At 41.4% G+C, this 13,600-nt stretch overlaps 1 protein-coding gene and 1 long non-coding RNA gene across 2 annotated transcripts in view; one reads left to right on the top strand and one right to left on the bottom strand.

Moving 5' to 3' along the window:
• Nucleotides 1-909: 909 nt before the first annotated feature.
• Nucleotides 910-12,969, bottom strand: IL7 (interleukin 7). Its single transcript, XM_027452384.3, has 5 exons — nt 11,770-12,969; nt 8,473-8,615; nt 4,703-4,789; nt 3,758-3,910; nt 910-2,079 (listed from the first exon to the last, which is right to left on the bottom strand). The coding sequence occupies exons 1-5, from the start codon at nt 11,777-11,779 to the stop codon at nt 1,927-1,929; spliced, it is 546 nt and encodes a 181-aa protein (XP_027308185.1). The 5' UTR covers nt 11,780-12,969; the 3' UTR covers nt 910-1,926.
• The window catches only part of LOC119715912 (uncharacterized), a 140,800-nt gene continuing 129,398 nt past the window's right edge, over nt 2,199-13,600 (top strand). Inside the window, exons 1-4 of the long non-coding RNA XR_011807438.1 lie at nt 2,199-2,667; nt 7,150-7,329; nt 8,449-8,634; nt 9,836-11,712. This is a non-coding gene — a long non-coding RNA (uncharacterized lncRNA). The remainder of the gene's footprint in view (nt 2,668-7,149; nt 7,330-8,448; nt 8,635-9,835; nt 11,713-13,600) is intronic.

The following is a 13,600-nucleotide window of genomic DNA, read 5'->3' as shown; positions in this document are numbered from 1 at the left end:
ACTGAACTTTGTGATTTCAATTTTGTAGTAACTAATATTGCACCTGTGTATTTTTCTTTTAACTCACACTGCTCTTTCCTTGCCAAGTGATAGCAGTTATTAGGAAATAAATCTTGGCTCTCAATTGTTCCTGAGTTTCCAAAACATAGTTGGTATTCTTCAATCAGTCTTAGAGAAAAATTTCGTCCTCAGCCAACTGGGACTTCTTTCAGTAGAAGTGATTTCCTCAGAAGTCCCTACAATAGTTGTGTTCTCTGACCTGCAGTACAACATTGGGAAATCTGTTTCCTTTTCCTATTACATAAAAGGGTTGTGGGTTGGGCTGATTTTTTTTAATGGCTTTTTTTTTTTTTTTTAGTTTGAAGTTAAAGTTGCAATCCCTTACATCAAGAGCTAAAGAGAGCCTGAAAATCTCAGTCACATATTTACAAAGATCCAATTCAAAGATACTACAAATTCAGTAAGTTTCCTTGCTGTGATTAGATACACATCCCTCACCATAGCAATAGGGCACACTGGGTTTAATGGATTCAGTCAGCAGATTTTACTCCAGTCAGAGGAGGTACATACAGTTGTTTGAAGCACATCCCACCATTTTTTCAATCTTGTGTTTTGAATAGCAAAGATTTCTCTGAGTAGTTCCACAGAAAAATTTCACTCTGAATCAGGAAAGAACAGGCTTAGTTGAAGATTTCACAAAATATTTAGTCCAAGGTGGACAGCTGGTCTGGAACTGTGTACCTAAATTATACGGTTATAAGCAATTAAGAAACAGATACTTTAAAATAGGAAAACTCATGCAGCAGGATCTTACAAAAGCCACTGTGATTATAATGACCAGCTGTGGAAAAAAAAAAAAGAAGCTAAGAAAGGAGTACTAACACTCAAAAAGCCAACAGCCCAATTCCATAGAAGACAAATATTTTATTATCAAAGGAGTTATATCAAAGTAAGAAACTGCAAAAGAGTTATAAACATCTATAAAAATACCTCTATTTATCCAAAATTAAATATGAACACTTTATTAGTTAAATGCCAATATATTATTCTCTGAAAGTATTCACACATTTTGAGTCACGTTTTTCTAACACGTTAAACATGTTATATAAAACGATTGCATATAAGAAATCACAATCTGAAGGTAAGAAATTCTAGGTCCTCTGTCAGCTAACTCCAATAACCAAATGCATAACGCTATTGCTGTTTCCAGTCAGCTGAGCAAACTTACATTCAGGCACCCCAATTCTCGCCTTCCATATGCCTTACTGTCTTGCCTCTGCTTCAGCCAGCAGAAGTGTGCTACATCTCTCAAAAATCACTACCCTTCCAAGGCTTTTAAAATAGCATACCTTTTCCCCATTTTTCAGACCTAAATCAATTTGCAAGCCCATTAGATGCTCACACTGAAAACATTATTGCATCAGCAGAACAAACTCAAGAGCTGCTGCTTGTTTGGTATATTGTTCATTTTGGTCCTTGATGTGTTTTCTATAGATAGAAAAAAAAATCAGCTGCTTTTCCATACTGTTTTTGTTTTGGGGTTTGTTTGTTTGTTTTTTGGCCTGCAGCTTCTAAGATTTTTTTATAAATTGCAGTAGACGTCTAACTGGATTGCTTTCATAGGAAGGTATTATAAAGTCACTCAGAAGATCAGAAAATTCGAAGTACTTTCCAGAGTGTGAAGGTGGGACACAACCTTCTCTGGAGTTTTTTGTTTCAAACACTGTTCTCTATTTCCCCTTCTTGGAGTTCAGCAGCTTGGTTTAGCTGTTTCTGTTTATTCCTTCTCCAGGATCAAAGTACAGTAGCTTTCCATCTGAATTCCGGTATTCATGTAAGTGAACAGAGTTACTCAAAGGATGCATATGAAATGCAAAGATACAAAGTAATGCCACTTTGATAGAAAAGAGCAGGATTCATCTGGAATCACCTGGAAATTATTTTTTCAAATTTATTCCAGCAGGATCGAAGGCTAGATATATTCTCTTTCAGTTCACAAAATTCGTGGTTACATTTCTTTTTTGACTGTTCACCTGTTTCTCTATCTTCATTATTATGTGTATTTATCTGCATGCAAACCTGAAAAACAATAGTTTATATTGAGTTAATTGAGAAGTGTTAATTCTTTTTATACAGACGTATTTTAAAGCAAACTAATTTCATTGCACCTCAATAAATAATGCAGGTATCTTACATGGTAACTTAGCCAGAATGCTGGGCTCCTCACAAAATGTGCTGTGGCGGGGCCCAGCCTGCATCAGTTCTCACTGTGAACACAGCCCTACTGCCACCGCTTCCCGCTGATCTGGGCAGGATCAAAAGTCAGGATCTCACCAGACTGGGATTCTTGTGCACATTCTATGACTGTGACTTCACAGAATCACACAGAAGGGTTAAGGTTGGAAGGGACCACTAGAGATCACCTGCTCCAACCTCCTGCCCAAGCAAGGACACCCAGAGCAGACTCTCCAGGCAGCTCTTGAGGATCTCCAAGGAAGGAGACTCCTCAAACTCTCTGGGCAGCCTGTGCCAAGGCTCTGTCACCCACACAGTATGGAAGTGCTTCCTGAGCCTTCTGTGTTCCAGTTTGTGCCCAGCGCCTCTTGTCCTTGCTCTGGGCACCACTGAACAGAGCCTGGCTCCATCTTCATTGCATCCTCCCTTCAGGTATTTACCCTTCTTCAGGTATTTACCCTTCAGGTTATATTGATAAGATCCTCCCTGAGCTTCCTCTTATCCAGGTTGAAATAGTAGATATTATGGACTTTTATAAGACGTTATAGACTTTTACAGACTGTCACAGAGTTTTACCAAATAACTTTAATGTAATTGGTCCTTAAATAAAAACAGGCATCCATGGAGTTAGGTGACACTCTTTGACTTCTGTTACTGAACTAGGAGTCTTTTTACGGTTAGGCAAATGTTAGATTCACCAGAGTTGTCTAAGCAAAATATAGACAACAATGATTACTTTGAAGATCTGGTTTTTAGGTTATACGTTTCTCCGTATTATGGAGGAAAAAAAAAAAAAGAAAAAAAGAAAAAAAGAAAAAAAGAAAAAAAAGAGTTAAATGTAGCCTTCAATCCACCTATGTAAACCAACCACAAAGATTTTTTGGTGGCTGGCTTTGGTGCCTGCAAGGAGGCTTTTTGATGTTGGCCAATTAGGTAAAACTGCAGGCCACACTTAAATGAACACTTTTCCTTCTCTATGGTAGAGCACTGCACTAAATTTGACTGACATATTAAAGAGCTGATGCTGCCAATAACTAAAAATCTAAATACTTTCATATCTAACTACTCTTGTTGAGTTTGAGATACAGTGGATAAAAATAAGATCAATAATCAAAGGGATTATGGAAAGGAGAGAAACTCCCACTGATTATTTGTTGAAATAAGCCACCTTAAACATTAAATTCAGGGTAGAAATCCAATGTGAAGTAGCAAGCGTGATTTTATGTATATAGAAGTTAAAGGCAATTATTTGTATAAGTCCGATCTTTGTCTTTTACTGGAGAATTAATTGAAGTCTTTCACTACTAAACCAGACTACGTATCTTGACTACAGACATCCAGATCATTGACTTAAATAGTCTTTGCACCAGGTTTAATGTCTGTTACAAGACATGCTATACAGAGCAAAATTTGTCATGCATGTAACATGTGCATGATAGATGCACCTTTGAGAGGTAGATGTGATAATCTGTGCTGAAGAGCTCTGAGGAGTAAGGCACATACTTCCATCACTACCACTCACCTTTTCTTTTTTATGTCTTTCACATTTGCACTGTAGAACTTGTAATGTCCCACATGAGACTAATGCTGCTTTCCATCTAAATTCTTTGATGATTTTTTGCTTATTAAAGAATTTGAGCATGTTGCATGCCATACTCTGTAGTGATTCTATTTCCTGTGAAGAGAGCAACAAAAAAAACTTGCTGAAATGTCTGTGCACTGTTAATTCCATGTAGTATTTGTTTGTCTTAAAACAAAAGCTCCATCAGTAACCATTAGTTTCTTTATCTGGCATAACAGCAGTCTGTTCCAATAAATCATGACTAATCTGACCCAACTGCCATCTCTTCAAAATATTTAAAACATCAATTTGTAATTAGCAATAATAATACTAGCAATAATAATATTAGGGATAAATCATAGCCTTAATGAAAGCAGCTGACGCAATCAGGAAAATGCTGACCAATTTTTGAACTCAGTCCTTTTACCAAGTCATGATAAAATCCACAGCTACAATGGACAATTGCTTTCAGTTATTTAAGATCTGCCCAGACTATTTTTTAAGCTCTCAGACCGTAAGTGGAAACCTTAGCTAACATGATTTCTGTAGAAAAACAAAAACAGATGTTGGAAAAATTTTGTTTTCTTCCACTGTCAAAATACAATCAGCATTCTGTACTAATTTGTATTACAAATTTAAAGCAATTGTTGCAGTAGAAAAAAAAAAAAAAAAAAAAAGATTTCTGATGTGGTATTGTTTAATGATTCGAATGAAAAAATATCTGTTTACTGGACAGATTCTATGATTCCAAATTCCTAAAAGGAATAATTCCTGAACACCATGCTTTGACAATTAAAAAATGTTACATTATTCACTATCACAATGTGTTATTCAGGGAGTGGATTGTACGAAGAATCCTTTGGGGTTCGTATTCTCTAAAGTAATTTTTGAGAAGCTAAACTTTACCTGAGTATCATTGCAGAAGAACACCTTGCTATGTTCATGTTTTTTATTCTTGCAGCACCTGTCACGATACTCTGCAGACATATTTACCTGTAAAATATAATATATGTTTAATCACGGAAGTATTTTTAATCAAATTAGCCAAGTTTCTCACTTATAGTTGGTGACCTTAACATTAAATTGCTCTGTAAGATCTCCTCTGTTGTAGCAGGGTCAGTGTACAGTTCTGAGCTTTCCCTTGTCAAGCAAGCAAAGAAAACCCCAATTACAGCTACAATTTGCAAAGGTACTCACAGAATCACATAGAATCACAGCAAGGAAGGGACCTCTGGAGGTCAGTTGGTCCAAGTTCCTGCTCAGGCAGGGACACTGAGGGCAGGTTGCCCAGGACCACATGGAGGCAGCTTTTGAAGATCTCCAAGGAGGTAGAACAGCCTCCCTGACAGTGCTCTGTCACCAGCACAGTAAAGAAGTGCTATATTCATTGCACATTACATGCCTACATTCAGTGGAAGCTCCTGTGTTTGCGCTCATTGCCTCTTCTCCTGCCACTGAGCACCACTGAAAAGAGCCTGGCTCTGTCTTCTTTGCACCCTGCCTTCAGGTATTTATTGATGAGATCCCTCCTGATGAGATCCTTCCTGAGCCTCTTCTTCCCCAGACAGATCACTCCCAGCTCCTTCAGCATCTCCTCACAGGAGAGATGCTCCAGTCCCTTGCTCATCACCCTTCACGGGACTCTCTCCAGTAGCTATCTCTTTTGTAATGCAGAGCCCAGAACTGGATGAAAGTCTATTCATTTTAAACCTTCATATTCCCTTGAATCACTTGGTCTTTTAGCATTTAAAAAACTACAGGAATATTTAAATCTTCCACAGACATCAAACACAACATCTGTCAACGTTTGCCTTAATAAAAAGCCCTAGGCATATTCTACCATTAATTTAACGTGGATTAACAGAATATGTATTTTGAGATAATCCAAAAAACCGTACACTTGCTCCCTTTGTGTGGCCATAATATTTTACCAGTAGTTTATTCTCTCTGCTTTTTGTTCTGCTTTCATGGTTGTCATCCAGATGACAATTGAATCTAACTCAACAAAACCCTTCTGTTTCTTCTTCAGCCTGTACACAAATAACTTAATGCAACCAAAAAAAGCTTTAAAAGAGAAGACAGCTCCTGTCAATACTATACTTGCTCTCCTCATTTAGGTGTGCATATGAACGAACACATTAGCCAACCTCATATGCAGGGCTTTTCTGCAGATTTTTGCATAAATCCTGTATTTCAGAAGCTCATCCAAGATGAACAGCACTTTCTACAGGAAGGGTTTTCAAACCCAGGAGTTTAGGGAGCCAAATATTCACTGACACAAAAAAGCGTTATGAATATAATGCTCATCTCTACTTGTACCACAACAGACTGAAATTTTGCTGCAGTCATAGAGCACCAAGATTAAAATAAAATAAAATAAAATAAAATAAAATAAAATAAAATAAAATAAAATAAAATAAAATAAAATAAAAAATCATCATGAAATTCAGTTTTATCTGTGGCTTCATTCTCTAACCACTGACTCCATCTGTAGCATACTGTAGTAACCATTTCTGAAGGCAGTTTATTTGCTGTGGCTGAAGCAACTCAAGAGAAATCCTGGCCTCAAAAAGACATTCATGAAAATCAAATTAATTTCTGAAGATCTAGTATAGAACCCACCAGTCATGTCCATGACTGTGTCCAAACATCACATTGAGGGACTGAAAGTTACTGAGTTTGCCTATACAACTCCAGGAAACTTCCTAGTAAAGAGTTGCTATGACCCAAGGGCAACATCCCTAATATTTTGAAGGTTTATTATTGTTATTGTTATTGTTATTGTTGTTGTTGTTGTTGTTATTATTATTATTATTATTATTATTATTATTATTATTATTATTATTATTATTATTATTATTAAAACAGAAAACATCCTCCTGGCTTCCCTGGTCCTGCAGCTCCAGCAGAGATGGGATGTGCCTGTCCTGGTTTCAGTTATTAACTGAATTAACTCTGTCCTAACTGAAACCAGGACAGCGCCTCATGGTTCTCCACTGCAGGAAGACAGCAGGATCTGCTTCCCAGAGGCTCTTCTTCCTGTCATGTTGGTACCTCTTATAGATCACCTATTTGATAACTGCTCACCAAGAGCTTTTTATTTGTTATCCAGGAAACACTTGTCTTTGTCACAAAAAAAATGATGACAGACTAAAGATGCTATCTGTACTAACATGGCCATGATTTTTTGCCCGTCTTTGGTGCCTTGTTGAGGACAATGTGATTTCTCTACAGAGAAGACAGAAAAGCAGGACCTTTCTCTTTGTGCAGTCTCAAGATTATCACACACATGATCAAAACGTTTTTGAAGATGAAATGATCTTTCCCTGAACCTAAAGGTATTTCGCTTTCAGGGAAGAGTTGATGCGTCTTAGTAAAGAAAGGTTGGAAGCCACCAGCATAATGCTCTGAATGATGGTAGTGGATGCTAAGTGTGAAGAAATATAATAGCTCTCGATTTCACCTTTGGAAAAACACCATCTATCACTCACACTTCATGCAAACAGATCTTGATTTATGACTGCAACAGAATGGTGAGTTCTACTTTAGTAACAAACTGTCAGAAAAATCCCCTTTTCATAGAAATGCCTCTGCTAATCCAAGAGTGGAAAGTGCTTTCTCCCATGAAAGCGTTCTTGGCAGATTAATTTGTTAATAATTCTTGATGAAGGTAAGTTTGGGGCATGAATCTGTAAACTCTAGCGGTGCGCATTTGTATAGCTGTAATAATTGTGGCTGATAAAGCCATGATGGAGGAGAGGTTGCTACTTGCACTGAGAAAGTTAACTTTTTCTCTGCTGCTATCTTGAAAACTTGATTCTTTGTTGGTTATATAAAATGTATTGATAGGTAAAATAGAAATAAACTTCTATTGTAATACGGGTGAGTTTTACATCACTTGCATTAACTACAATTGTATTAATTTACTACTTAACCTTTAGAAAGGTACCTTAGTAATTCTGAACGATTATGATGATAATGATATGAATATCTAGGACTATTAAAATTATAATAACATCTGTTAATGAAGCAAAAGTCTTAAACAGTTGAAAAATGAAAGATTTCAGTCACTCTCCATAAAAAATGTTTCAATACACATAAATATCCAAACAAGCCTACTTATCTAAAATTTTAATAGCAGGGTTTTACCTTTAAAATGGTCAGTGAATGGGCTCACTGGCTGGAATATAACATAGAAATTGTTTTGAAAATTGGTGACTTGAATTTTGTGCCTCTGTTCATTTGTATTCAATGGACAACATAAAACTTTAGTCAAGAAGCCTACAATTAGTAGAGCAAATTGCAGCTTACAGAATGCTTTTTTCTCTTGACAAGAAAATAAAAGACATGTAGTAATAAAACTACCTTAGAAAAGTGTTGTTCTTGTTGTTGTTTTCAGTATATTATACTGCTTAGGTCCAAATGGTACTTGTGTCTAACTACTTGGTGTACAAATACAAACACATGTATCACAGTATTTGTGCAAGCAAATAGGCAGCATGTCCTCAAATAAAGCCACAAACCCAGTACAACATGCAATTTTACATTTGTCTTTTATCAAATGTTAACATTAGAGCTTTTTTGTTTGGTTATTTGTTGTTTGTTTGTTTGTTTTATTATTTGCTATCATCTAAAAATAATTAATGTTTCAGGTAAGCCAAAAAGCTATTACCTACCAGCTCATCGATGTCGTGGCTTAGTATATTCTCATACTTCACACGGATCTCCGCTGTTTTATTTCCCATTGTACAACTAGATGAATTCACTGGTGACAGAACAAGGAGTAGTGGCAGAACCCGAAAGATAGATCTAAAAAAGGCTGGATTACAACAAGAGCAGTTAAGTACACATTGCATGCCATAGAGTATATCCTGTATTAACAAATATATTCTGTAATCTGTTAAAACAGTTTAAAGGGAATCTCTGTACAACCAAATGACTTGTACCTCAAAGGAAAGATTCAGCTCCAGAGTAAAACTCTAGCTGAGTCTAAAACTTCCTCACACTGAAGGGTGATTTAGCCAGTGTGGTTGAGAGCCTTCAGCTATCAAGCTGACCAGCCACTTCATGTCAACTTGAGTTCCTCTCCAGTCTTTGTAGAAAGCATTGATGAGGTCTCTCTATTGACCATAATGGGGCCATAACCACCTATCAGTACATATGTAGACAAACAAGTGCCCTAGTGAAACAGATGTAGACATTCAAGTGTCTGCAGCTGAATTCCACCTAAATTAGTGAATTTTCCTGTAATGAATCCTACAAATTCTCACAGACATTGACACAGACAATGATGACACAGACAGGCTGATTGGATGTAGAAACCCATATTAGTTATTACACGAGACAAAGTAGCAATACAACTTTTTCTGCAAGGTTTTGCAATCTTTTGGAGCAAGCCTCATTGTTCCTGTTTCTCCCCTCAGTGGACCATCCTTCTTCACCCAGACCACTGGTCTTCTCTCCTTGCATGACATTCAGGAAAACAGAAGCTTTGAAAGGATGGGCAAAGAGAGAAAGGACCAAAATACCTGGTCAGCCTGAAGGGAGTGATGGTAACTAGAGGCTGCTTGTGACTAGTCTAATGTTGGGAGTGAGGAAGCTAATAGGAAGCTAGTATCTGGGCACTGGCCTACAGCTGGACTGAGCAGGATGCTGGAAGCTTGTAGGCAGAAAAATAAAATGTGTTGGAGGATGATCAAAGACCTTCAGCAAAGCAAATTCCTGCAGCATTATGAGCTGTTTCTACCCATCTATGCTACTCAGTAAGAGCAACAAACCTACACAGGGTAACTGGAGACACCAGAGCTGCCAGGAAAGGCAGAAGGGATGCCCTGACCCTACACCCTCCTGCCTTCCTCTTTGGTGAGGATGGGAGCACTGGGCACAGCCAGACACTCAGAGTTGGGCATCTCTGGACTTGGGCATCACTTGTGAATCCCAAACTCAGAAAGAAACTTTGAATAACTGCAGAACACTAGAGATGAAAGTAAAATATGTATCCCTGAATATGCTTTTAAAATACTTATTCTTGTTGCACAGCTTCAAAGAAGAAAGCAGTGAAACTTGACCGTAATCTCTACTGAGCCACATAACCTCCAACATGCAAGAACCAGGGTCACGCCATGACTGTCTGCTGTTCATAGAAAGTCCCTCACAGCCCAGCCCAGCCCTACTGCATGCTGCTGCTTCAGAGCAGAACGTGTATCACTTTTCTGCCTGCCAAAGCCTTTTTTTCTGACAGAGTACTTTGTGAACATGCTATGATGTACACCTCTGTCCTAGAAACAGGACTGGAAGATTTTCACCTATACAATTCCTTTTTTTTTTTTCTTGTGGCAAGCTGCCTGCCAATTTTGGATGGGAAATTCATTTGGCTGAAGACCAAATGATCTAACCTTTTCAGACACTAATCATCAGAGCTGTCTATAAGGATCTCAAGAAATCTAGCCTGAAGAGATTTGATCCTACAGGCAGTAAATACAAAAAAATAGTGCCTAAGCAAGGCAGATAGGACCTCCAGATGGAGATCTGACTTCCACAGAGCTTCACCTTTGTAAATCTCTATGCTAACTACCTCTACTCCAAGAGAATTATCAGTTTATAGGACAGGGATTTGTATGACTGTGATATCAAAAAGATGTTGCAGAAGCATGCTAAAAGTCAATTACAGGACAGCATTTTTTCCAGCATACCACTGCACCTCTTGATTCCAGTACAAATAAAAAAAATAATAATAATAATAAAAAAGGAACTGTAATACACACTTACAAAAAAGTGATACAAACAACTCAGCTATGTTGCTTCAGAAGGACACTTCGGAGACACAAATAACAACCTTCTAAATTAAAGTCACTGTAACATATTCCATCACTTTTAAAACTTTTTTTCTTTTTTTCTGGTAAGAATGGAGTGACAGATGAAAACTGCAAAATCACTTCTCTTCCTCTCGTTTTACTTTCTCTGTATTGGTCAGGCGGCAAATCTTTTAAATGAGGAAATGCCAGAATCAGAGCAGTTAATTCTGAAAGGGATGCTGCACACTCACCAAGCCCCTTGACCCACAGCAGGATCCCAATGCAACCAGTTTAGACGTTCCTAAATGCTCTGTTAGATGAGCATCTTAACGAGTCCCAGCAGCTTTGGGCTGATCTAGTACAGTCCCAAGAAGCAGAGCTGATAGTGGCCATATGGCTAGCTCTTCTGAAGAAAGGAATCTTACACTGCTGGTAAACCCCACTCTTTCAGCAAACTCCTGAAAAGCTCCTAAGTTTTATGTGGAAACCCCCAGAAAATTCTCCAAGGAAAGCCGGGAAGACTCAGCATTCCAGTATTTCCAAATGGAGAAAAGCCCCTCTTTATGGTCCTAAAAATCCCCTTTTCCTCTGCTTTGTGCAAGCGACCCTCCCGCTCCCCAGGGCTGCGGGATCCCCCCGCAAACCTCCCGCGTTATAGGGTGACAGCCGTGCCCCTGCTCGCCCGCCCGACACCCGCAGCGACCCTCGACGGCAGCGGCCCGGCGGGGGCTTTCTGCCCGCCCGCCCCCGGCCCTCGCAAGGGGCGCGGGGCTCGGCTGCAGCCTCCGGCGCTGCGCGGCACCTGCTCGGGGCGCGCCCCCGCGGGGCTGACCGCGGGTACCCGCGGAGCTCCGCGCGACTCCCCCAGCACCACCACCCCCTTTTTTCACCCCCCTCCACCCCCCTCACTCTTCTCCGGCCGCTTTCCCGGCAGCGGCCGGGCTGGGGACGGGGCTCTTTTACTTTCATTCTAAGGACAAAATCGGACAGGAAAAAAAAAAAAAAAAAAAAGAAAAGCAAAACTGGGAATTTCCCCGGGGCCGTCACCGCGGGGATAAAAGGGCACCGGGCGGCACCGCGCAGCCACAGAGGAGGCGAGGAGACGGCAGAGCCGGCGGAGCGGTGAGCGGTGCGCGGGTGCGGAGCGGGGGGGGCGCGGCGCTGCGCTGCGCTCCTTACCATGGGACATGGTCCGCCGGGGGGGTGGCAGGGAGCAGCGGCGGCGGCTCGGCGGTCATGGTGGCGGCGCCGTCTTGCCCATGGTGCCAGGGGGCGAGCCAGGGGGCGAGCGGAGCCGCGAGTTGGGGGGGGAGCGGGAGAAGCGGGGAGCTCAGCACCCCGGGCGGCTGCCGTCGGGGGGCGCGGCGCTGTCAGACCCGGCTGCGGCTCGGCCGGGCTTTGCTTTTCCCATGGGGCTTCCGCCGGCTGCAGGTACTTTCGCTTTCTGCTCCCGGAGCTGCCGTCGGGCTCTCCGCGGGCGGCGCAGGGCTCCGCGGCCTCAGCGCGCAGAGGAGGGTGCGGGCGGCTGGCCGGCCGCCAGGGGAGGAGGCATCCCGGGGGAGGTCGGCGGCAGGTCCCGGGCAGGCAGGAGAAGGAGCCCGAGGAGCGGGGAGAGGCCGTCGGGGCTCCCCGAGGGCGGCGGCTGCGGCGGGGCAGAGCCGGCGGGGGGTTACATAGGGCCCCGGTTACACGCCCAGTGCCGGGTGCGCGGCCAGGGACGGAAGGATGGACCTTGGCAGTGCGCGTGGAAAGAGCCGCTCATCCGCGGGGAGGAAATCCTAAAAAAAAAAAAAAAAAAAAAAAAAAGGAGGGAAGAAAAAAAAAAAAGGATTCTGGAGTGGCTCTGTGGGAGGATTTGGCTGCCCAGCGTTCTCCCGAGAGCTTGGTGCCTGGGTGGGTCGGGGAGGAGGGACTGCCAAGGGGTTCCCCATCAGGTGCTGGCTCACCCAGGGTGCCTGGCATCAGCTCGGGAGAGCAAGGTGGATGGTTTTCTTGGGGCTTTGTATTTTCCCCAGCATTGTAAGAAATCTGGCAGGATTGACTGAAACCAGTGAATGGCTCGGGAAGGTGTTGTAGTGTAGACTCAGCTCAAACTCTAACAGACACTCTTGTAGCTAGATTTTTCCCTAGGTAGATTGCAAAACCTATTTTACAATCTATAAATGCAAAATGTGATGTTTTGTTGCAAGTGAAAAGGCTTGGAATAAAATGGGGTATGAAATGTCTTTGTAGCGTCCCCTCCCCACTGCCTCCCACCAACATTGTTTTTGTGGTTTGAGGTCTCTGTCCCTTTTTCATCTGCATCAGCAGAGAAGGCTGACTCCAAAACCCCTCTGTCTTCTCGTAAGGCTGCTTATCTAAGAGTGGGGCATGAGTACCAAGGAATGAATTCATGGACTTGGCAAAGGTGTAGACTCCTCAGGATGTTTTCCACCCATTCTTGCTCACTGGAATCGTGCCACTTCATTCATGTAGAAGTGCCGTGCCAGTACTTAGCACTTTTTAACTCTCAGGGTGATTGTCTCTAGACTGCGCTCTGCTTTGGATTGGGTAAACATTTCTCATTAGGTTTTCTGTGGAAAATGTTTTAGTCCTTCATTATAAGTATTATGACAAGATTGAAGAGTGAGGATGTTTTCCACCCCTTCAGCTTTGAGCGAGTTGACTTTGGTAATAATTTCATGCCACTAATGTACTGTTTGGTCAAGGGATGGTGGTGATGAGTACCAACATAGCTCCATACAAAGAGTACGCATCTGGCTTTGCTTGTTCCCTTAATGCGTGGCAGGTTGTATTTGACAGATGGGTCAGATCTTGAATTTGGACAAGGATTTTGCCCCACTAATAGCTAAGTTATCTTGTTCTTAAATGTTTCCTAAGTTGTCACTCTTTTTATTATTGTTTATTGTCTTCTTCTGCCAAGTATTGTCTGCAGACATGCCTCTGTGCACATTTAAATTTGCTGCTGTGCAATGTAAATTTATGCCTAACTATTTTTGTGGTCTGGCAC

This window comes from Anas platyrhynchos, chromosome 2 (assembly GCF_047663525.1).
Source record: "Anas platyrhynchos isolate ZD024472 breed Pekin duck chromosome 2, IASCAAS_PekinDuck_T2T, whole genome shotgun sequence".
Classification (NCBI taxonomy): domain Eukaryota; kingdom Metazoa; phylum Chordata; class Aves; order Anseriformes; family Anatidae; genus Anas; species Anas platyrhynchos.
This window is presented reverse-complemented; position numbering and strand designations above follow the sequence as displayed.